This window comes from Ambystoma mexicanum, chromosome 7p, assembly GCF_040938575.1.
Source record: "Ambystoma mexicanum isolate Mex_15411 chromosome 7p, UKY_AmexF1_1, whole genome shotgun sequence".
Taxonomy (NCBI): domain Eukaryota; kingdom Metazoa; phylum Chordata; class Amphibia; order Caudata; family Ambystomatidae; genus Ambystoma; species Ambystoma mexicanum.
Window position 1 is genome coordinate 606,513,316 of NC_090939.1, and position 25,788 is coordinate 606,539,103.

Here is a 25,788-nt window from a genome sequence, read left to right on the forward strand (position 1 = left end):
TCATTAATATAGGAGAGAAAGTCTAACCAGAGCTTTGTGTTGGCTTTCAGGAGCAAATGCTTCCAAGCGTTATTATCATAAGACATTTACATTTCCAGGACCTTTTCTGAGAAACTGATTGCTCCAATTATCCACCACTAGTAGAGAGATTCCCATTAAAATGATCCTCTGCTTCTAACAAATAAAGTATTTGCGAGGCGCCAGTGGTTGACCCTTTGGAATTTGTTTGGGGTGCGGTTGCCTGGTAACCTGTCTACCAAAGGCATCATCTCCTTAGATATATGGTGGTGAATGAAGGCTGTGAGGGCCCAGAAACGTGAGTTCTGTGCCACCACAGGCTGTCAAAACCTTGCACTGGCCTAAGCATAGGCTAAGTGCTATACAAGCAACAAACATAATCTGCATCACTTTGGAAAGAAATCCTGAACTGTCAATGTTAAGGGTTAACGAAGAAAATGTTTTACTGTTCTGCAACAGTTGAATTAGTCTATGCTGCCTCTGATCCTTTTAGTGCCTTGAACTGAAGTTTGGAATGCACATAACAAACTGTAGGCCAGGAAGCATGCTTGGTTTTCATTTCCACTCGTATTGCAGGGCCACAGCACAGCATCACGTGGTATGATGATGTTACCAGCCGACTGTAACGCGCTTCCTGCTCCAAAAGGACAATTGGAAGTTTGTTGTTTCGCCTGAACGAGAAGGAGAAGGTATTTGGCAGAAGATGAAAAGAAACCCAAAGCCTTCAGCCTTTCCACTTCCTTGGCTATCTGAAGTAAACATTTCAAAGGTGGCGCACAAGGGGAAGCAAATACTTCACTGACGTTTTATGGAATGAGGTGAAAGAGTTGTGAAGTTTTACAAAAGTAGACCGTATCGTCCCTGCAAACCTGAGACCGTGAAGTTCAAATCCGAATTAGTTTAATGTTTAAAGACCTTTCAGAGCATACGGTCACCTCGAGCTCCACACAATTCATACGCCTCCGCCCAGGCCTTTTATAACAATTTGGCCCAATATTTTTCGGATACAATGGGCAAGATGCAGAGGGAATTGCACGTGTTTTACTCAGTCGACAACAGCCCGGCCACTGTCAGGTTGTTCATGAGGGCTCTGCAGCCGGTCCACATCGTTGTGTGGGCAGACCGCCGTTGCGGTCTTACTCTCCCTGACAGGGGGAAGTGACGTTGGGTTAGGGAGGGGGCTATGGGATGTTGAGTAGTTTCCTGTTGTATTAAAATAAAGACAGTCTCTCGTAACCTGGCTCCCGCGTGATAATTCTCCTACGCGGTTTAAGGGGCCCGCGCAAAACCCTACAACTGGAGACGAGGGGTACATCGTACCCGCTCGTGTCAACAGGAGGCCTGCAGGCGAGCGGGTGCAGCGCGTCGGCGCACCTCTGCCCCAGGGGCCCGGGAGATCCACTGAGGACCGCGGTCGAGCATCGTGGCGCGTCAGCGCTCCACAGGTGAACGAGGACCCGCCGGACCAGCCGCAGGCACGGAGTGCCGAGGAAGGGAGCCGCCCTTCACACACACCACGTGGGCGCGTTCGCGCTCCACGAGGCGAATGCGGCAGACCCGCAGGCCGGTGCGGGCGCTGGTCCCGCCCCCCCCTCTCTCACATCAACCCGCAGGCAGCGGGAGGCACCACAAAGGCCCAGGAACCCAGGGGACAGTACAAAGGGGCACACGACAGCCCGCCAAGGTGACGCAGAGCAGCCTACCACCAGCACACAACACGTGCGCCGCAAGGGAGCCGCACGTGCGGAGGGCTGCAGCACAGCGGCGACAAGAGATTTCAAAGGCGCGCCAGGCATCCACCGGAGCACTACAGCCACAGCGGACATGTCTGCCCCAACGAGCCCAGCAGCTTCCTCATCTGGCGGATCTGGAGCCGTGGCAGATGACCCCCAACAGGCACCAGCATCAGGTACCGCCTCACAGAACCTACCTATACTGGGCCCATTCGATGTCAGAGACACCTCCAATCTAGGACCCAGATGGGTCATATGGCTCAGGGATTTTAAATTCTACATGGGGGCAATCGGCTTAACCGATGACGCAATGCTAAAAAACACCTTATTCATGACAGTAGGCCCCGCTGTCAGGGACATTGCAGGCGAACTGATGAACGTAGACACGGTCACCTATGGAGAACTGCATGGGAAGCTATCAGAATACTTCACGCCCCATACAAACATTGACTACGAGCGCCATGTCTTTCATACTACTAGACAGGAAAAAGGAGAGTCACTCGACAACTTTGTGATGTGCCTACGCATCAAGCTAAAGTACTGTGAATTCCATAAATACTCAAATGACGAGGCTCTACGATCCCAAGTCATAGCCGGCTGCATTTCGCAACCCTTCAGGAAGCAACTGCTCCAGAAGCAAAGGTCCCTCGAGGAAATCCTCGCACTCGCCAGGATGGAAGCCGCAGTTGAGTCGCAGCATGACAGCCTAGGCAAGGTCACCATTCAACACCCGACACCGAATGCAGACGCGATTAACAGACTATATGCTGCTCCCTCACATGGAGGGAAAGGCACAGACGCCACGTGCTACCGATGCGGGTTCGAGTATCCACACATGGGTGACTGCCCAGCAGTAGGACAAAAATGCACCACCTGCGGCGGAATGGACCATTACAGAGCAGTCTGCAAGAATCCTCCGGGACCAGGACCCAGCAGACCGAGACAACATGAGAGAAGGAGAAGCTCGCGACACAGCCCACCAGCAGGGAGAGGAGAAGAAGAACAGACGGGACCCCGGAGAGAAGAAAAACCTCGAAGGAGCTCATACGTCAGAGACGACAGAAGGCCATCCGACGGATCAAGGCGATCACAAAGAAGACGGTTCGTCCGTTACATCGAGATGAGATCCCCATCAGGCAGTGAATCTCAGTTATCAGAAGACGACCAACGGAAAAAAGGGTACGTGTGGGCACTCAACAACGCCACAGCCACCCAACATAGTCCGACGCTCACCTTACAAGTCAACAACACACCTCTGGAATTCCTCATTGATACGGGGGTGACAGTCCACATAATAAGTGAACAGACGTACAACTCACTCACCAACCCCCCAAAGATCCGAAAGGCGTCAGTGGACATATACCCATACGGAGCTACAACCCCGCTACCCTGCAAAGGGACTATATCCGCATGGTGCGTGCAGAAATCGCACGCGGCAAAGATCCCGCTACACATCCTGAAGACGGAAGCCAACAGCGGGTGCATCCTCAGCTTTAAGACCGCCGTCGAGATGGGTTTGGTGCACATATTATACCAGCTCATGACCCACAAATACTATGCTAGACCGGACGCCATTGAACAGACATTCCCTAATCTGTTCAAAGGCCTAAGAAAACTGAAACACCGAAAGGTACAGCTGCATATAAACCCGAGGGTACCGCCTGTCGCCCAGCACTACCGGGGCATTCCGGTAAACATACAACACCAGGTCGAGAGGTTTATGGCCAATATTAAAAGAACCCTGCAAATAGCGACCATACTCCATAAACCATTCGAACAAGCACTCTATCAGTTCCTCAAGGACTATCGTCACACCCCTCATAGAACGACGGGCATATGCCCAGCCGACTTGATGTTCCGCAGACCAATTCAGACACGGTTGCCGGAAGAACCACACTCGGCAGTGGCCACGCCCCTTGAACAGGAGGCCAGACACAAGGACGACACATCCAAAGCCAAAATGAAGGACACCGCTGATCACAAAAGAAAGGCACAGGAGTCTAATGTTGAACTGGGAGACCAAGTGTGGTTGCGGCAACCCAAGCAACGCAAGGAGGATGCCACGTTTGCACCGGAACCGCTGACGGTCATGCACAAGAAAGGGACGATGATCACGGCCCAGAGAACCGACCAATCCTTCGTCACTCGAAAAGTGTCGTACTTCAAACCCAAGAGGTATTACATGGAGGACGTACAGGACAGAGAAGAAGACAGTGAGGACGACCACATTCAGGACAGCTATTACATGGAGGAGAGCGAGGCCTCAGAAGGTGAGGACATTTCGTCACCACAGGGCCTGGCCGAGCGGACGCCCGGTTACAGTGGTCGACCCCAGAGAAGCCGCATCAAACCCCACAGACTCATAGAAGAAATGGAGTGAGGAGGGGCCAGCACCTCGTTTGCTAAAAAGTGGGGGGGTGTCAGGTTGTTCATGAGGGCTCTGCAGCCCGCCCACATCGTTGTGTGGGCAGACCGCCGTTGCGGTCTTACTCTCCCTGACAGGGGGAAGGGACGTTGGGCTAGGGAGGGGGCTATGGGATGTGGAGTAGTTTCCTGTCGTATTAAAATAAAGACAGTCACACGTAGCCCGGCTCCCGCGTGATAATTCTCCTACGCGGTTTAAGGGGCCCGCGCAAAAGCCACTTTCTGTAGATGGCTGACTGTACATCCCTGTCAGCGATTCGTTATGCCTGCGCTCCACTAGCTCGCCACATGAACCATGCCCTGCTAGAATCAACCGTGGTAGCCGATGATCTGTTTCAAATCATCATTAGTTATTATGATTCCGGCATGGTCCCAGATTGTCGAAAAACAGCAGCAGTTACACCTCTACTTAAAAAAACCTTCTTTAGACCGGGGCGACCAGGACAATGACCGCCATATCTCATTAAGCCCCTAACCGAGTAAATTAATGGAGATAATAGTTATATCTCAATTGCAAGCCTTTGTGAAAGAGTAGGGCCTTTTGGATGACACCCAAGCTGGATTGTGTCTGGACAAAGCATTGACCACATAGTCAGTTGTACAGCCTCCATTTGAACACACTAATCTCTTGCCATTACTTGTGGCATTCCACAGCGTTCCCCACTTAGCCTGCTACAATTTAAGTTGTTTGTTTGTTTGTTTATTTTACACGTTACTTGGACATTAGAAGTTGCAACGAGGATTGGGTACATTGTAGGCAGGCCTTGTATATGAAACTTCTAACAGATATTATCAGATCTTTTGTGGCCACCCTTTAAATTCATGCGCGTGATACACAATTGATTTTCCATTTAGTGTATTTAAACAGGCAGGGGACTGTCATTTCAAAGAATGTCTGGAGTAACTCTGTTTTTGGATGAACACAAATCATCTGGAATGTAATATGCAGAAAATTGAGCTATTGCTGTGTTCAACTCCTGCCTCTATGCTTGCAGACTCTAATCTGTGGGTGGAGGAATGTTGACCCAACACTCTTGGTCCTTGTCCGAGTTTGTCTCAAAATGTGAGGGATTTAGCGATCTGGCTATATCCCTTGCTTCCGATAGGCCACCAAATCAGCAAGGTGATCAATACCCGTGTCTTTCACTTGCAGACGTTAAAAACATTTCTGGACCATTTCTCTTTCTCACACAGAGTCCAGCTGGTAAATACCTGTAAAGGCAGTCGTTTGAATTTTTGCAAGGCTGCATATCTGGGGCTGCCCAAATCAGCCTTTCATAAGCTACAGTTTGTAGAATGCCGCTGCTCGTATGATTTTTACCTTAGGAAGAAGGGGCAGAAGGGCTCATCTCTCTGCAGCACTGAAATCACTTCATTGATTACCAGTGAAGTAACGTATACGGTTCAATTCCTTGCGCCTGGTGCACAGGCCTTTCTACCATCTGACTCCTACTTTCTTCAGGGATCGATTTGTACACTATAAACCATCACACCTACCATGGTAATCCTCTGCTGGCCTTCTAGATCTTTTCTACGCCCAGATTTCTCAGGTGGGGGAGGGGCTTTTTAAAATTTGCATTGTCACTTTGGAATACCCTGCCAGCCCACCTGTGTCTTACGAGAAACCATCTGGAATTCAGACGGGAATTAATAATGTTGTTCCCACATTAACATTCTTCCTGCCTTCGTGTGCATGCTGCACCTTTTCTATCTAGCGCCTAAATGCCTTTTCAAGGTGTAAGCTGTGCTTTAAAAGCACCTGCTATCATACCATACATTACCATATTTCTGAGGATATAACAAGTGGGAGCACATGCAACTGTCTAGTATGCCTCACTTTCCTGGGACCTTCACTACTCGCATATCAAAGAAAGTGTTCGTGGAGGGTCTGTTGGTCTAGCCTTGTTTATCTAAATATCTCTTTCAGGTATTTCTGCAATTGTAAAATAAAGTATCTCGGAAAAAGAGCACAAAAAACTGTCTTCTGCCAGTGTCACGAGGGTTTTAGTGTGTACTAAGTATTCAATGTTTCATGGTAGAGCTTGCCGGCAGCTTACTGGACGACATTAATGCGGACGCCAGTCAGGATTGATGACTGACTGGCTCGAGTGCCCTCCTTAGAGCCTTTAATCCTGAAAGCTCCAGCATTCTCCCAAGATCACTCTAGCATGCTAGCTCCGGAGTGCCCCTTAGATCTCTCCATCATGCTAGATCAAGCGTACACCTTAAATCCCTGCATCAATTTAGCTCCAGCTTCTCCTTAGATCTTTAAATCATGTTAACCCCAATATTCTCCTTACAGTTCCCTACCATGCTAGCTCCAGCATTCTCCTTAGATCCCGCCATCATGCTAGCTCCAGCGTTCATTAGATATCTCAATCTCATTGTGAGAGAGAGTGCGATTAATACAACATAGTCATATCACCTAGAGGATTCTACATGATTAAATCATTTTAGGTTTGGTCGGCTTTGTTTGATCGAACTATTGTGAACTGTTTTTGTAATGGGGTTGGGAGGCACCTTTCCCACATCCCAAACTCCAGAGTTAAGGTTCATCTCCTACTAACTCCTAGAGTGCTCTGTTCTGCCCAGTCCTTTTCAAAATGCTCAAACTCCAGAGGAAGAACATCCACTCAACCCTCTGCATGGCTCGTAGGGTTACCCAGCTTTCACAATACTCACCTGGTGAACATATTTGGCATATATATATCTAGGGCTCCAAGCTACAGGTGTCAGTACCTGAGGTATGTTTCTGGTGAATGGGTCTGCTGCTTGGTGCAATCGCTAGGAACCAGAGGAGAGACAGTACACCCGAGTTTCCTAACAGGACTCAATCAGGGTTACGATCTCCTGTCCGGACCACAGTTAGGAACATAGCACAAGATTCGGGCTCTCGTGTTAGTCTGCATATTAGTCGTCTCCCAAGTCTGAAATATAGCAAGGGAAACAAATTAGTCACGTAACAACCCAAGGTGGTACCTTGCCCCTCCCCTTTTTGTAGTACTTTGAAATGACCTACTGATTAACATGTGGACCTAGCTTTGAACTTTTGTGGATGAGCAGAAAAAATAATCTCCTCACTGTCTCTATCTAAGAAAAATACCCACAAAGGGTCTTGGTTTCAAGGAGGTAGCATAAACAGCAAGATCGGATGAGTATGGAGTCTTGATCTGGTAAGCACGTCATTGATCAGACGCAGGTCTACACGGTTCTTCACTTCTTGTGTGCAACTGAAAGTGCACGTATGCTCTTCCAGGTGCCGTTACCGCCTACCCGAACCTGCCGCCGTCCCCACCATCGCCATCTTGAGTACAGGTGCCAAGCTTCATTATGCGACCAGCCCCGCGGTCAGGGAGGTTCAGCGGAGGGGGGAGGAAGTAGCGATCTGTCCCCGTGGACCGTGGCACCCTTTGATGCAGGTAAGATCCTAACAACAGGAACACCAACAGACCATTTGTATCACTGGTAACTTAGCATGACACTTCTACAATAACTCCCCTACTATAACCGCTGCAGCCTGCCAAGGTAGCTCAATGTGAGGTTCTGAGCAGGTACTTCCCTCCACGAATCTCTTCCAAAACAGCCTCCTCCTGTGCCAAGGTGGCGCTTCCACACTCGTTGTTCCTCCAACAACTGCCAGATCAGTGCCCCTGTGCCTCCTGTGCTGCTACTCACACAGCACCTCGCCTTCTCTTTTTCCAAGGCTACCCCACTCACGTGGCTCAGGTTTTTGGTCCTTCACTCTAAGGGTTGCACCTGCTGACGCCCACAGCTTGCCCTTCGAAGCCCACCCTCACGACTCAGGGCATCTGACCTGCTGATCTTCCCTCAGCCTATTACCATACTTTCTTCAGGTGTGCGGGTACTGGCACTGGGTCCTATTAGGAGTGCACGCTCAATGGCTTTTCCCTTCATGAATCCCAGAGCCTGCTCATGCTTCAAGAATACGACGTTGCTCTCAACTTTTCTACACATCTAAATTCATCTTTATCAAAAAATATTTTTAAAGTGACCACGTTTTGTGTGATTTAGAAAACAATGCTTTACAGAAAAAGGAGAAATTGCTTACCAGTAATGTTCTTTCTATGGCTTTTTCTCCCACAGATTCCTAATCTTGACAGATAGCAACCCAGCGTCAGCTGCACAGAAAATCTTTCGACGGGGGCATAGTGCTGCTCAATATCATCATCGACGACTCCCTCGTATAAAGCAGCGCCATTCCTCAACAATTGATGTGACATCGGGCGCTGTATTAGCGCAGTTCCCCACTGGTAATTTCTCCTTCAATGGATTGCATTCTCCCACAGATTCCTCATTTTCATAGACTCCCAAATCAGTAACCATGCTGGAGGAGGATTGGAAGTGAAACCAAAAAAGCTCTGGAGGACCGCCCTACCAAACCGCGCATCGGCCCCATGGGCCAAGTCCAAGCTGTGTTTCTGTGCAACAAATGACTCTAGCCGGCATTCCCCTCTGAAGAGCCGAGGAGATCGTAACCCCTCTGGTAGTGTGGGCCCTAAACCCTGCTGGCACCTCCTTACCCACGGTCTGGTAACATTTAGAAATACGTAACACTATCCAGCGAGAGATAGTTTGTTTAGTATTTCTCGCCCCAAACTGGATTGTGAAAATGCAATGAACAACTGGTCATCCTTTCAGAAAGGGCCTGTTCTAGCCAGGTAAAAACTCAGGTCCCTCTTGGGATCCGATCTGTTGAGCCTCTCCTTGTCCTTTGAAGGATAGGGTGGAGGTTAAAATGGTGGGAGATCAATGTTCTGACCCAGATGAAATTCTCACATAACTTTTGGTAAAAACTTCAGGTGTACTTTCAGGGACACTTTCTCTTTAAAATAAAATTCAGGAAAGGGACTTTACTGGAGAGTCCCTGCAATTCACTGACCTTCCTAGTGGACGCGATTGCCACCATAAAAGCAGTCTTCAATGTGACAAGTCTGATGGGAGCTGAATGCAAAGGCTCAATGGAGACGCCATTAGCAATGTGAAAACCAAGTTCAGATCCCACTCGGGGACCGCAAAAGATGAAGGGGGAAGAAATCAACTAGGGCCTTTAGAAACTCAGCCACCACAGGGATGGTAAAGAAGGAACCATGTCCTGGCGACCTCTTAAAAATGGAAAGAGCTGCCAGATACCCCTTCACTGTGACCACTTGTAGGCCTAATTTGGCTAAGGCCAACAAAAACTCCATCACTGAGTAGGGGGGACACGACATGGGGTACACTGCTGCTCGCTTTGCACCAAGTCCCTAACTTTCTCCATCTGCACATGTATAGAGGAGACCTAGTGGATGGTCTGCAGCCAACAGCACCTCTAGCACTTCTTCATCAATGTCCTAGCCTCTCAAGAGCCAAGCATCCAGGTTGAGAGGATCTGGCTTGGGTGAAACACATTGACATCCCGACTGAGACAAGAGGTCCGGTCTCCATGGAAGCCGGAGAGGGTGGAATACGGCCAGTTCCAGGAGATCCGGGTACCAAGTCCTCCCCGCACAGTCTGGCCGATTAGATCAGGTAATCCCTGAATCTCTGCAACCTCCTGAGAACCGAAGGGATTACTGGTATCGGCAGGAACACATAATGGTGGTGGAAGACCCACTTCAACAAAAATGCACTGGGAAGACATTCCCTCAAACAGAACTGCTTGCACTTCATTTTGTCCTTCATCACAAACAGACACCCCATCGGGGTGTCCCACAAAAAGGCATTCGAGCCTTTTGTTTTCGAACTTTTAACCTAGAACCGAGGTAGTGCATGGTCACTGTGTTCTCTGTTAACACCAGGACATGTCTCCCCTGCAGAGAAAGCGCAATGCCGTCAGCGCTAGTTTGATTGCTCGCAGCTCCAGCAGATTGATTTAGTAACCTTTCTCCTTTCGAGATCAATGATTGCTGAACTAGAGGGAGCCGTCAGAATCTCACGAGCCCTTCAGCGAGGCGTCCGTGACAACCTGCTCCTCTGGCCATGGCACCCAGAAACGTTCTACGCCCCCATGCTCATCCTGTTGCTCCACCAGGTCAGGTCGTTCGGCACAGACCTCGACACGTGGACATCCGACATCTTGCCGAAGTACTGCGAACACTGGGTCCTGAGAAGACACTGAAGGGTTCACATCTGGAGTCTCGCCTGCGGCACCAGGAAAATAAGAGGATGCCATAAGGCCGAGCAAGTGCAGGAAAGTCGATGCCGGGAGACTGCTGGAGTTCTGGAAGAGACTGACCATGTGTTTCATGTTGGTGACTCTCTCCTCCGGAGGAAAAGCCTTCCTTTCCGGGTGTCCAAGACTGCGCTGATGAACTGGAGCCTTTGCGCTGGTGAGATCTGTGATTTCTGTAAGTCCAGACAGAAACCCAAGTCATGCAGTAGTGAACAGGTGTCCTCCAGATGGCTCAAAACCTGTTCCGGTGACCGTGCCCGGATAAGCCAATCATCCAAGTATGGAAATACAAAGACGCCGGCTCTCCTGAGGTGGGCCGCATCTACTTCAACAAGCTTGGTAAAGAACATAGGGTAGAGGTTAAGCTGAAAGGGAGCACTTTGAAACCCAAGCCGCTCAAATAAGCAGACCTGTGCAAGACTGTTGAAGTGCCCATAGCACGACTCATACAGTCTGGTGCGTTCAACTCTGCTTGGAGCACTTTACAGGCCATTTCTTTGCCATCAGCCACTAGTTGCAAGAGGCCATTCTTGACTTCTCCTCTGGGAGGTGATCAGGTACTTCTCAAATGGTGCTCCAGAGGATATGTGAGAATTTAGCAAATGCCCAAGAGGCATTTACAGCTTTTAGAGTCATGCTCCCTGAGGCAAAAACGTTCTTTGCCAAAGTGTCAACCTTTTACGATTCACTAGCCTTGGGGAGGTTTGACGAGGAAGATGAATGCTGGAATGCAGATCAAGGAAGGCCAGGAATACAGGCTGCGCTCTAGTCGTTGTGAGTGCATACCTGTGCCCAGGAAGATTTAAACAAGTGGAGCAGTTGACTGGAGAGAGCTACTGAAAAGAGAAAGCTGCTTCTCTCCGAATGAGCCGAGAGACTGTGAAGCTGGAGAGAGGGCTGTGGAGCCGACTGGCTCGAGAACCGAAAACAGGGAAGCTGACCATGAGAAGAAACATGCTGCCGGAACACCAGAAGCCAACAGAGGGCTTCCCGGCGTTCGCGGGTTGTTTGAAGGCAGCCTTCATCTTACCAGACCTGAAGACACAAAGCAGAAGAGCCCAGAAGGTACCGTGGGACGTAGAGAAGCCAAGAAGCGGGTAGGGCAACCAAAGAGGAGACGCCGAACAAAGCTGGTGAGTCCACCCAGGTGAAGCGGGGACACCGGGCTATATTTGCAGCCATGCCAAAACCCAGTAAACTTTAAATAAGCACATGAGAGAGAGAAAGAGTATTTCTTTGAAAGAGGGATCAAAAGGAAAACACAAGACTTTCAGGTTTGTGAGTGTATCCGATACATATGTATGGGAAGCCCTGGCAGGATAAAACGCCATGCAAATATAACATCGGAAAAAGCAGAAACAAGAGACTATCAATTTTGGAGAAGTGCGCAGAGCTCACCTGAGAAAAGTCCTGGAAGGGAAGTATACCAGGCCAATTAAAAGTATAAAAAGCATATATGAGAAAGTTCTGGCAGGAAAGTATACCAGGCAGTTGCAAGTGAGTACACCCAAGAAAGCCCTGGCAAGAGAGTATACCAGGCAGTTGCAAGTGTGCACATCCAAGAAAGCCCTTGCAAGAGAGTATACCAGGCAGTTGCAAGTGTGTGCATATAAGAAAGCCCTGGCAGGAGAGTATACCAGGCAGTTGCAAGTGCGTGCATCTAATAAAGCCCCGGCAAGAGAGTATACCAGGCAGTTGCAAGTGTGCACATCCAAGAAAGCCCTTGCAGGAGAGTATATCTGGCAGTAGCAAGTGAGTGTATAAGAGGAAGTCCTGGTAGGGAAGTAAACCAGGCGGAGACAAGTTGAACATTGTATATGGAGGACATGCATTAAAGAGGTCTTGAGAAAAGCAAATCAGGATTAGCAAAAAGGCTCTGCTGATCAGGAGAAGAGGAGTGAAAACCTGGCAGTAGAGTATGCTAGGTATCCTACCAAGACAAACACAGAGAGCCAAGTTGTTTTGTACACTCATTTTGTTATTACTTAAGAGAAAACCCAAGGAACTGACATTGTTGAATAAGCAACCTAGGGAGGAGAAATCCAGGGGAAGGGAATCACCCTCTGGAATAAGGAACTCTTTCCTGTTAAAACATTTGTGTTAGAGCAACGCATTTTCCTTTTTATTTTTTACATTTTTGAATCACTTAATGCCAAACACATTACCCTTTTCACTTTAGGATTTCGTTTGTTAGAATGTGAGTGCAAGAATAGTACTTTGGATATGGGACAGTTTTGTTTTGAACATCCCAACCTTGACTGACCCTTATTGTTGGTTTTAGGTAGGAAAACACCTCTTAGATCAGGGACAGAGAGGCATTTCCCCACCCCCTTTTATCTTAATAAAGGTCTTTGACCAAAACCATGATTTCCTTGTGTCCGGGTCTCATTCATGGTTCCTCACAGTAGATAACAATAATTTAATGACATAAATGAATTTGTGGTGAAGGATTGTGAACCAACTGTTTGACAACAATACCATTATTATTTTTAAGAGTATATTTCACTCCTCCTCAAAACTGGATGGAATACATATACTGGGAAAAAACCAAAAAGAGTCTCAATACAAGAGACATTTTAATAGCCTGTAATTGATCTGCAATAGAATGATACTAATTCAAGAGAAGTAAATATTAATATAGAGAAGCAATTTTAAACTTGAAAAAGAATTGTCAAGTGTGGGTCATTTGTGTGCGCTTGAAATAAACAAGCTAACAAATTCAAAGATGACTAACACATTTTCTATATTTTTTCTCTTCGTTTTTTCTTATTTTGCTCTATAATTGTATTAAACGTGTTTGTATATATGACAATTATTTATATTTTTCTACATAATTACATGAAATGCATTTAGATTAACATGAAAAGTTGATAACCAAAGAGAGTCTCAATACTAGAGAAAGTTTCATAGCAGTTCATTTTTTAAGTTTTCAGTAAGCCCTGAATAAGTTCACTATTAGGTCTTCAATAAATTAACAAAGACCTAAGGGTGAAACACATGTTGGCAAAGCTAATAATCATGAAAGTTCTAAACCGCCAAAAGAAATCTGGAATGTTATATTATATACACTGTTTATAGTTGGCATCAGGAGGAAATTAATGCTGACCTCAAAATCTGTGAATATTGAATTGGAAATCATTGCATTGATTGAATTGTAAGATGGTTTATGTGTAAAATTATACACAATTTGAATAATGAAGTAAAAATATTCTTTATTTGAAAAATAAGAGTCCACAATATATTTTTTCTTAGTGCAAGTGGACATTCCTTGTCAATTTTGACAGCATAAGGCATACAAACACATACAGGTGTAGGGTTTTTTCAACTGATCCCATGCGGAAGTGGTATATTTAAAATTAAAAGTCGTGTATAAATGGTGGCGCAACAACAATCTATTTAGGCACCTGCTTTTTGTGTCAAAATAAATTTATTTTAAATTTGCTTTTCTGTTGCTATGATATTTTATCTCCATGTTATGCATAATCCGGATATCTGAAACTTCCTATAACTAAAAGGTAATATCTATAAAAAAGGAAAAGGGTGTCACTCATCCCCTGCACCATTGTCTATATCCTCAGAGTTGGCTCCCATGGCCCTCTGAACATTGTTGTTCTTGGTCCATGGACAACGCTCATTTATAATTTTATAGTTACGTGAAGAAAGGTACATGAAGTAGTCTGATGAAGAGAGGAAAGTCAGCGGAGTGTTGGGGGGTGGGGCTCAAGTATATTCAATCATTTCACAAGCAGGATAATGGATGCCATTGACAGTATGCATTACTTGCAAGTGGTTTGATCAGAGTTCAGAGCAACTTACCCCCTGGAGAACTTGAAAGCTGTCATTGTTGGGAGGAGGATCCTGGTCCGGGTCAACTCCAACCCTGCAAAGATACAGAAGAAAGCCCATTGTGTTATTGCACAGGCACTAGCACAGAGAGTGGAATGCATGCAACAGTTTTGGTTATTATGCTCTGCTCCCACATCTCAAGACACCACTTAGGTTAGATAATAGGAAGGAAGGCATTAAGGCATTGTCCCTGTACAACATAAAAGGTTCATGCAACCACAGCACCAAGACAAGGCAGGAGCAGAGATCAAGAGAAAGATTACAGGAAACAATTACAAGTTGCTAACTTTGCACAGTGACATCGGCACAATCCCAACAGGAGGTCACACCTTCATAGCTTTCCCCTCCTAAGATGTGCATGCACACAAGTTCCCAGATGCAAATTAGAGGATGTCAAATGAGCAGAACAATGTGTGTTGTTCCAAACGCAATGAAAACATGAATGTTTTACCCGGAAATGCTCACTTTCAATCAATCATGTAACCTAATTTTACCACTGCACGCTTGGCAATTTGCTATTCTACACTCTGTCAAAAATTCATCTGTCCTCCCCCAAGCAACACCAACCCTTGAAGTTCCTAGCAAGGGCCTTGAAATTAGCGAGTCTGCCTAGGACATAGCTACACAAACTTCTTTGCACAATGCATTGAATTTCATGAACCCTCTATGCTTACTATGAGCAGCTATCGGAAAGTGTGGGTCACCCTGAGAAAATGCCCATTGACCCCAAATCCTGAAGATCGAGATAAGATCCACCTAGAGACTATCAAGGTATTCCAAGGCTATTCCTTACAGAATTTCTTACAGTTTACAGTGGAATGTGGAGACATTTGGGGGTGGGGAGGTTGGGGTTAAATTATAAACTTGGCACAACCATGCAGCACCTGAAATAAAAGTCAGGTTGAAAAAAAAGGTAGGTCAGAAACCAATTTCCTCTACCTGTCATTTTTGGCAGAGACACTAAGAGCATTCCACTTTACAAACAGTAACTCTTATGAAGGTTTGATGTCTCTTGCTAATGGTGAGGATGGTAGGCATTCACAAGATTACATCTGTCACCAGCATAAACTTTGAAGCCATTCATATGCCATGAACACAACCTTTGTTGCCTTTGAATGTGTGCTCTGAGAAATTATTTTGCAGAATCCTCTTAAATTACACACATTTTAAAATATATGATACATATATAGCATTTTTTTTAAATGTCAAGACGATCAATCATTTGTCTCCCAGCAAATATATTAAAAATAAAAATATTAAATGCCACTTGGGGAAAACATTCAAAGCCCCTCCATTCTACACGAGGTCTTAATAACATCATACCTTTTCCCTGATCACACTGGTACTCTCTTGGACCCTTCATCCCAAACGGACATCTGCTCTAAAGGCGCATACATGCGCAATTAGACCAGGTAACTTCTCCCTCAAATCTTATTTTATGTGTGCCCCTTAATGCCATCCAGTATGCCCCAGGCAAGGGGGGCAAGAACCAATGATTTGACCGTGAGCACGTTCTGACCCGATTAATCAGAGGATACAGGATGAGATGCATGGAGGGCTCAGGTATCTGTGCCAATGCATAGAAATAACCTCTCCCATCCACAACTGCTATCTGCCTTCCCTCTTCGGTCACTGGAGGTTCCCCTCTCCTTCTTCCCAGGCTGGCTTTTTCTTTACTTGCCCGGGTGGAGGCGGCAAAGTGGTTTAGTTCCTGGGTGTGTGCTCTGGATGGTGGTATGTGAGCCATGCCCAGTGGTGGATTGTGCTCTGGTGTTTGCTGCTGTGTGGAGGTTTCTGGTATAGGGCTGGTGGCTCTGCCCAGTGCAGTGGGTGGTGGCGGATGCATAGTGGAAGAGGCATCCCTGACCAGACCTTCTGTGCCATTTGCCCCCGTCTTTTCATTTTCTCCTGTTTGGCCCTGTCTGCTGCCTGTCTCACAGCTACATCTGTGACCACCTGCTGCTTCTTATTAGCTTTGGCTAATAGTTCTAGGACGCTCCACTGATCATCTCCTCCCTGAGCATTGCATCGGTCCAGACCTGATGTCTGGAGCTGCCCATAGATTCCTAGCATGATCTGGTTTGGGTGGGGGCTGGCAGTACCATGTATTGTCAGCACTGTGCGTAAGTGTAAGGCTTGAATGGTGCAGTTGACAGTGACTATTGCATTTTGGGGTAGATGTACATCGGTGTAGCTGCTGTACAGTACAACACTGATCGGACATGAGCTCGATGTGAACTAGCACAGTGGGGCATGCTTTAAGGCAGAGGTATTTAAACTGTGGGGGGCGCCGCCTCATTCACAGGGAGGGAAGAAAGGTTGGGGCGGGGGAGCCCTGGGTGGATGTGGCTTGTCCATAATGTGCAAGGGGGTGTTGACCCAGTGGCCCCCTCACCCATTATGGACGAGCTGTGGAGCCAGCCTAGTGGCACACTGAGTGCTCCTTTTTTACACAGAGAAGGTAGTTAGCCCATATCAACGTTCACAGCTTCAATTCATTATATTTAGAAACTATTCGGTGGTATGTAAACAATTCATTTTAATCATAATTTTCACAATGATAGAAAGACAGAACAATAAAATTGTTTCCTATCACAATTCATATAAAAATATGTCTAAAAACAGACGGATGGCTTGTGACATCAAACCCTTGTTCTATTAGGGGGATACACTGTAATGAAGGTTTTTAGTTCAATCTCAAACTAGATCAGAGGCTCTTGCCATCTTGAAATAGTTAGGGCCCTTTCAATGGGTTATTTTCTAAAATAACCCTAGTATTGTGCTAGGGTTAGACGACTCGACATGTTTCAGTTCTCTAAGAGGATTGTGGGAACTTTCTTCAGGAGAATGTCACTTTTAATACACATTAACATTGGCACCATTATCAATAACGTTGCTTCTGCTGATGAATCCATTTCACTCTTGTTAGAGATACTTAACATCTGTATCTGCAAATTTTGCTGTGTCTGGTCCAGTTAGTGGGGGGGTTCTGAGGGTATGTCCTGAATTAAGCAGGGAATCGCCTCAGGGGCGGGAGCTGGGCTTTTCTGAATCCAGCTAGGCCTTGTGGACTACACAGGCTCGTTTGATAGCATGTTGTATGTTCGCTCAACTTTAGATCAGCATCTAAATAGGATACTCTCGTCGTGGCTAGCGTCAAATCGCTTGGCTTTCCTCAGTTGTATTAGCGTTGAGATCTTGGTAAGGAGATTTCTTGCGCATTTGCGGCTTTGTAAGATTAGTTGAATATCTGCATTTACTATCTTCTGCTTTGTCTCTGCGGATTGTCCCTAGCTCCACGTCTCATTCTGGCTCCAATCTCTTGTGAAATCTCGTACCTCAGTGCTCTCTCAGCTGCTTTTTCCAGCTGAGGGAGAAGCTCATTGGAAATGCTGGCTGGGTAAATGCATGTCTGTATGTGTGAGGGGGAGCTCCTGCGCTTCATCGCACATACAGACAGAGCAGGCTGGAGAAGGGCCTTTCAGCACCCACACTCAAGCTCCTGCATGCATGTGCAGGAAGCTCTTGCTTCCCGATTCTTGTTAATGATGCAGGAGCTGGGGAGGAAAGTTCTGGACTGGGGCAGAAGGTAACTTTATGTTCATTTATTTTTTATTTATTTATGTGTATGGATGCGTGTTTGCTTGTGTTATGGGTGAGCGTATGATGATGGGTGCTTGTGTGAGTGATTGAGTGCTTGCTGTGTGAATGCTGTGTGCATGTGTGTGTTTGTGTTGGTCCGTGGAGCTGATTTTAGTGAGTGGGGGCAGGGTTGTACAACAAAGGCATTTAACCCACCTTACCAAATCAGCTCTCATTCTGTGGCGCAGTGGAGCTCAGGGGACAGGGATGTCAATTTTTTACTGGACATGTATCGTAGATGTCCAGTAAAAAAATACCATGCTTTTCCCCCAATCCCCCTAGTGCCTTGCATACACATAACCACTTTGATTGGGTGCGTGTGTTAGGTGCTGTGAGGCACAGGGGACATGGATGGTATCTTTTTACTGGACTTCTATCATAGATGTACAGTAGAAATACCATGCCTGCCCCATGCGACCCCCAGCATCAATTGTAAACTGTTTGGCTTTTTACGCAATTTTTTTAAAAGGTTTGCTCTAAAATGTGACATTTTAACCCATTATTTAAAAACAATTCACAGGGGGAGGACCCCCACGAACCCTGCTTGATTAGTTCAGGCTCCCTTGCTATGCTCGGTCGCAATAGCATATCTGACAGAAATATTTATGCCCATACACTTAAAAAATTCACCAGCCACCACTGGCCCTGGGACTGTGCTGGTAGCGGGTGGGGGGAGCCCAGGGACATTGGTGGGAGCAGGGTGAGGGAGAGCCCAGGGTTTGTGCTGGGGTGCGGAGAGCCCAGAGACTGGGCTAGGAGTGGGATGATGGAGCCTGGAGACTGTGATGGGACCAGGTGGGGGAGCCCAGGGGAACTACTGGGAGTAGGTGCAGCGTTGGCACGCGATAGTTCATAGCCATTTGGACTAACTGTTCATTTGGCATTTTTGAAGGGGCGGTCTGCCCACATTTTGCTCAGTGGGGGCCCAGGCCGAAAAAGTTTGAAGAGCACTGTTTTAAGGACTGCCTTAAGGTAAGAACACAATGTGCAATGAGTGAGCTGTGCAAATGGGCAGAGGGAGGTTATAATATTTGTGGATAAGAATGAGGAGCACTTACAAAGCTATATGGGGTACCACAGTGTGATGCTGGAAATGCATCGGAGGGACAGGGCCTCCGTATCCTTGTCCTTTACTGCTTTTTATCGTGTGTTCTGTCGTGTTTTCCGTGCAGGAGTTCATGTGGGACTCCTGGCGCTGCAGCTCTCTCTTTTGGTTTGGTGAACAGACCCATGGGATACCCTTATGGCACCCATGGGTGGGGTACAACCCTGTGCCCCTAGTGTATGTTTTTTGGGCACCTGTGTGTGGCCCACAGAGCAGGGTATGGGCTGGTGGCAGCTCCATGCTGAATTTGACAGGTGCTCTGAGTATCCTCCATTTTGGGATAACCAGGCCCTGCCATTGGAATCAGTTGATTCCTGATAGGAAACAAGATGGCCCCCGTGGCCTCTTGCTTTCTATTACCGGTTACCTTGTTTTCCCAAAGTCCTGGGAAGCCCTGACTCTGTCCCTTCCCCCTGATTGGCTGTTGGGTGGAAGTTCCATATATGGTGTTTTTGTGAAGTCCAGGCCAGACCGGCTGGAGCCTTCCCAGTGACTGTATGTTGTGGGTATCCCCAGTAAAGTACAGGATGTACATGATTGGGAAACTCCCACTACTCAAACCCAGGTGAGAGCCTTTTTGGGCCTCACTGGGTATTATCGCAATTTCATAGCAGACTATGGAACCATAGCTGCACCACTGACAGCTCTGACTTCACCCAAACAACCTAGGAAGGTTAATTGGACTGAAGACTGTCAGAGGGCCTTTGATGGCATGAAAGAAAGTCTGTGTAGGGCACCTGTGTTTGCGCCTGACTACAGCTGACCCTTTATCGTCCAGACGGATGCCTGCGACGCCGGATTTGGAGCTGTCTTGTCCCAGTTAGATGACAAAGGGAGGGAACATCCTATCATATTCATCAGTAGACAACTCAAGGGTAGAGAACTTAGGTGGGCTACTGTTGAAAAGGAATGTTTTAGCATAGTTTGGAGCCTTAGACGTTTTAGGCCCTACCTTATAGGGTCTACCTTCAATGTCCAAACAGATCAGAAGCCCCTGTAGTGGCGTATGCAGATGAAGGGTGAAAACCCGAAACTGCTCAGGTGGCCCATTAGCCTGCAAGGGCTAGACTTCACCATAGAGCATAGACCAGGGAAGAGTCACGATAATGCAAATGGCCTTTCCAGAAGGTTTGTTTACCGTCTGGATGAGGGTGTCTATCTCGTGGGAGATTAGGCACCCTAACCTCAGTCCTCAGTCAGGGACTGGTTGAGGGTTCAACAACACCCAGATCCAACATCTTGGCGACCTCAGCATGGATGTGGTTCTTAACGGTATCTGCCATACGGTAGCACCTGCTTTTGACAGGCACACTGTCACCAGTGTCAATTTCGTGCCTACACCAAGGTGTAAGGCCTGGTGTCAGGGAAAACAGAGAGGCATACTGCCGGAGCAAAGCCCTGCAGGCCCTCTGCTGCTCTGTCGTCAGATCTGGGGAGAGATGTACTCCCTCCACTGAGCCATCCTGAGGGTTGCTATGCAGCAAATCAGGAAGGGGCTCACTCTCATCCTCTTCTTGCACTGAAGCTAGCAAGAGACATGAGACTTCTGCTCGCCGGTGGAAAGTCTTGAGCCTGTTAACATGGAATACCTGAGGGGCTACCCCAGGGTTTCCCATGTCAACCAGATAATTGACTTCGCCCATCTTGGAGATGATCCCGAAGAGTCCAGTCCACTTGTCTGCCAAAGCTCCATGCTTGGTAGGCTCCATCACAAGGATTTCCTGTCCCGGAGTCCAATCCACTTGCAAGGCTTTAAGGTCATGCCAGTACTTATTCAATTCCTGGCTGGCCTTGAGATTCGCTGTTGCCTGACCCATCATCTGTGTCATCCTCCGTCTGAAGCCTAACACATAGTCCCCCACTTGCTTGGCGGGACCTGGAGGGGTGGCCTCCAAACCTTCTCTGATCAAGGCAAGGGGCCCCCTCACGGGATGTCCAAAGAGTAACTCAAAGGGGCTGAAACCAACACCCTCTGGTACCTCTCTGTAAGCAAACAGCAGGCATGGCAGGAAGAGATCCCATTTCCTCCTTAGGGGCTCCTCCAAAGCACCTAGCATGCCCTTGAGAGTTTTATTAAATCTCTCAACCAGACCATTGGTCTGGGGATGGTAAGAGGTGGAGAACTTGTAGGTTACTATCATGATGCCTACCCCCGGGCATCCGGACCAAGCCCATCAGCCCCGGGAGCAGGCATCCAGGTGCTTACTAAAAGCCCAGCAGCCCCGGCTAGGGGCTGTCTGGGTACAGTCCTGGCGTCATTGGCGCCAGGCTCATAGAGGAAATCAGACCTCAAGTACATTATTTACATCATGCAGACCATGCTGCAATGAAGTCAAGCCAACGTGAGGCCTGAATGGGACTACTTTACTTCAGGGACTATTTTTTACTCGGGTGTGGTTCTGGGTGAACTTCTTACCTGGGACTACTTTGAAGGCTATTTAAACCACGCCCGAACAGCAGCACATGCTTCGCGTTATTCTGCATCCAGCAGCGTAACGCTCACCGTGCCTGCAGTCAGCATCCAGTTTTCTGCCACGCCCGCCCCGAATCCAGAGCTCCTAGAAAAAGAGGAAAGAAGAAGGAAAGGTTAGAACACGGACATTATTTTAATTCCTTACCTGATTCCGGATCCATCAGGTCTTCGAACTTGGAAAGGACATTATTTCTGCACGCGTCGCATCGCCAGCTGCAGCACCGCGCCATACTCACCAGTCCTCACAGCATTTTTTCAATTCGGCGCTGCCTCCATCATTTTCTTCGCCGAACTCCAGCATCTAGGGAACAAAAGAAATATAAGGTGAGCCGAGAGAGCCAACAAATACAATCTCTTTTTACCACCATAGACTTACCTGATTTACCACCGGAGGCATTATTCTTTAACATCCCGCAACTTCTTATGCTGCACCTATAAGGAGAGAGAAAACAACAAGTTAAATACACGCATCTTTTACCGGAGATTGTTGGGTAATACAGACTCTTACCTGAACGCCATCAGCTGCCACAAGACGATCTTCTCTTGGAACCAGCTGCAACACAAGAAGGGAATGGGACAAGAGTGAACATCGGACATATTGAACTCTTTGGACTTTATACTTACGGGTTCTCGCCGGGAACCTCGGAGTCAATATTCATCCGGAACTCTTCCGACGCCTTCGAACCAGTGAAGTAACTGGTATCTACGCGCCCCTGCATTCCACGCAGGATGGAGAGCTCCTCATTCAAAAACATAAGGTGAGATTACTGAAAGGGAATATCGGAGGTGATTAGTGGGGAGAACAGTGGGGTGCCATTACTAGAATCCACGAGTGGCTAAATCCCTTTCTCCACTTGCAGGAGAATACTTCTACGGGTCAAGCAGATGAGATTAGGCAGGCCAGTCCAGTCTGTCATCTCTGCACTACACTTCACGTTGGAGGAGACCGCAGCTATCCAGGTCCGATCGACGCCCCTGTTCGAGCCAGGTGAGCGTAACAGTTACCCCACACTCTTTCCACATGGTTTTCATGTAACTAGACATGAAGTTGGATCCTCCGTCAGAGACAACTTCCTTAAGGAATCCAATCCATGTAGAAATGCCCAGGAGAGTCCTGGCAACCACCATGGCAGTAACAGTCCGAAGGGGTATAGCCTCCGGGTACCTGGTGGCATGATCTACCAAGACCAGGATGAACCGATATCCACCTGAAGTGGGAGGGTCAAGGGGACCGACGATGTCGATGCCCACCTTCTCAAACGGCATGCCAACCACTGGCAATGGTTGCAGTGGGGCAATGTCACTGCCTCCAGTCTTGCCAGACAACTGACAAGTTGGGCAGGTCCGGCAGTGGGACTCCACTTCTACTCCCATACGTGGCCAGTAGAAATGGGCCGAGAGCCTCTGCTTAGTCTTCTTGGTACCAAGATGACCAACCAAGGGCACCTCATGCGCCAACTGCAGCAGGAAGGGCCTGTAAACCTCAGGTACCACCAACTTCTTGAGGGCTCCAGGTTCAGGCTTAGTGGGCTCACCAACAAGGAGCTCACCCTCCCAATAGATTCGGAATGTCCTAGGCACTTCTCCTTGTGCCTGGGACAGGGCCTGTTTCCTCAGACCCTCGAGAGAGAGTGGCACTCTCTCTGTCCCTTACAGAAGTCCGCCCGGGAGGGTCCCCCTTCAGCCAACAAGCATTGAAGGTCGGGATGATCCTCTGGGTTGAGAACCTCTCCCACAGGAGAGTCTTCTGTCTCTTCTCCCTCAGGAGTTGAGTTTGGGTTGTCCACTGGACCCAGCCTGTCCGGAGCATGGATCCCAATGGGTGCTGTAGGAACAGCAGGAAGAGAAGGAGCCCCCCGCACAGAGGTGGCCTTCTTGTTCTTCCTTCTTCTTGCCTTAGGCCCCGCCTTTGGCTCGGGTACCTGACTGACAGCCAGACCCAGTGTCACCTGTGACCTAGTGACTGCAGCAGCAGTCATGGGGAGACCATCCGAGATCAACCCTAACTCTACTAGATCATTACCTAATAGAATGTTAGCAGGGACATTGTCCTGAACCAGGACAGGACGCTTTGCTGTCTTGTCTCCAATCATGAGTGTGACGTAAGGCTACAGGCGATAATTTGGGAGGCCCACCAGCTAACCTGGTGGTTCTCAGAGGAGCACCTACATAGTCCTCTGGCTTGAGCAGGCTCCTGTCCACCACTGTCATGCTTGCCTCAGTGTCTCTCAAGCCAGTAGAAGGCTGGCCATTCAAGAGGACACTTCTCAAAAACCTACGGGTGTTCTGTGGGATAGTCGCCAGTACTTCTGCGTACTGGTCCCAGGCCCCAAGGGACACTAAGGAAATCTCTACAGGAGCACCAAATGTGATTCCTATAGAGGAGGGGAGGACAGTGGCCTCCACCTCAGACATGGGGTAAGGGTAGCTCAGGCTGACAGCCTGTACTCCAAGTGCCATACCTTTACACTTGGAGTCACCCCTTCTGTGATCCAGAGCCCCACAATCCCAACAAGTGCCGGGAGTGCGGTGTACGGTACTGGAACCACTGGGAGCCTGCTTTGCAGCAGGTGGACCACTGCTCTTATTCCCACCCACAGATGTCTTATCCCCACTAGATTTTTGGGTCTTAGGAGAGGAAGGTTTTGGTTTACCTGACTGACTGCTTTTGGGACTCCTCAGCTTACTGAGAGGTCCCCTTTTCTTTGTCCTTGTCCTTCCCACTGGAGTCTTTAGGGGACACCCGGTGGGAGACCCACTTGTCAGCCAACCTAGCCAGCTTAAAGGGATCCAAAATGTTCTGGTCAGCAACATACTGACACAGCTCTGGTGAACAGGCTTCAGAAAAATGCTCAAAAAACAAAAGGTGAGACAATTCAACAAACGTTTTCGCTTTGTAACCATCAATCCACCCCATCATGTTCATGTGCGCAGCACTCACCCAGTCAACCCAAGACACATTCTCTCTTCTTAAAATCCCTGAACCTTTTAAGGTATTGTGTAGGTGTCTTGCCAAACTTGGCAATCAAAGCAGACTTCATGCACTCATACTGACCCCTTTCTTCCACACTCAGTTTCAGAATACAGTCATATCCAGTCTGAGGCACTCTGCGTAACAAACATTTAGCCCAATCTCTCTTATCAACATCATGAATTGCACAAGCCATTTCAAATGCTTCAATCCATTGGAGGATATCAGAACCCTCCACAAACACACCAACCAAATCTTTCATAAACTTGGTGGCTGGGGACCTGACACTCTCACTGGGTTTAACTGAAGTCTCCACTCTAGCTTTCTCTAGCTGGATTCTCTGACATTCAGTGTCCTTGTCTTTGAGTTCAAGATCCCTATTCTTGAGTTCCACTTGTTGTGCCAGCTCCTCTTTCTTAAGTTCAGCATCTATTTCCGATTTGCGGTATTCAAAGGCCAATATCATCCTTAATAACTCAAGCTCCAAGGAATTGCTGGGGTTCAGAACAGAGGCAGCAGGAATGGTGGCATTCCCAGAAACAGATTCAGCAAAAGCCCCAGGGGCAGAGTCCTCATTGGTTGCATCCCCCCCCTTCAAGAGTTTCACAATCAGTCTGGTAGTCCACCAGGGAAGCTATCAGCTTGGCCCTAGACTTATCCACAAAGGCTAAATTCCTGGCTTCACAAGCACTCTGGAGAGCCTCTAAGCTCATCCTAGTCAATTTACCATTTGCAATAGATTCCATTGCTTGTAATGCAGTTATCTTGTACACACCTAAACCTCAATTTAATAAAGTGCAGATATTTTGTAAGTGGCACGGTTATACACTGATTCTTAAAACCATAAGCATCCCACCGCTGTCACCAGTGTAAAGACTGGAGGGGGGTGCCTGTACTTCTGCTCTCTATATGCTAGAGGAGAGGCACAGAGGACCCCAGCCAAGATTCTCTATTATTGGTACGTGGTCGAGCAATCAAGGCCTAGCTTCTCGGGAGGTGATGCAGGCTGGTTCTTAAGTACAGTGTAGTCCCCAAGCCCCCACAAAGGAATTTCCACACACATTATTATTTTAAAACAGTCATTATATAATTAATATTCAAGGTTATGTACACTATTACAATAACTCACTTTGTGCTCAGAAAATCAACAATGGTAAATATATACAGTTCTAAAGCGGTACCACAAGTATTATCAGATCTCATTAAAGTGCATCAAATATACTGTCAAAATGTCACAAAGATCAATAACAAGAGAACTAGCAATAGAAATAGGAAGGAAAGCAAGATGGTTGAAACAATAGGCAGAATACTGGCCTCTACCGTTAAGCACAGTTCTGTGTGGAGATCCCCCCACCTGGGCGACCTGTAAGATAAAGATGTTGCACAAGCCCAGTCCATATATTG

General features: G+C 47.6%; 1 protein-coding gene across 1 annotated transcript in view; it reads right to left on the minus strand.

Annotated features, from left to right (window-relative positions):
• Nucleotides 1–25,788, minus strand: part of SLC9A7 (solute carrier family 9 member A7) — an 889,600-nt gene that overhangs the window by 137,333 nt on the left and 726,479 nt on the right. The window contains exon 13 of the mRNA XM_069636615.1: nt 14,164–14,227. Within this exon, the coding sequence (XP_069492716.1) occupies nt 14,164–14,227 (64 nt within the window). The remainder of the gene's footprint in view (nt 1–14,163; nt 14,228–25,788) is intronic.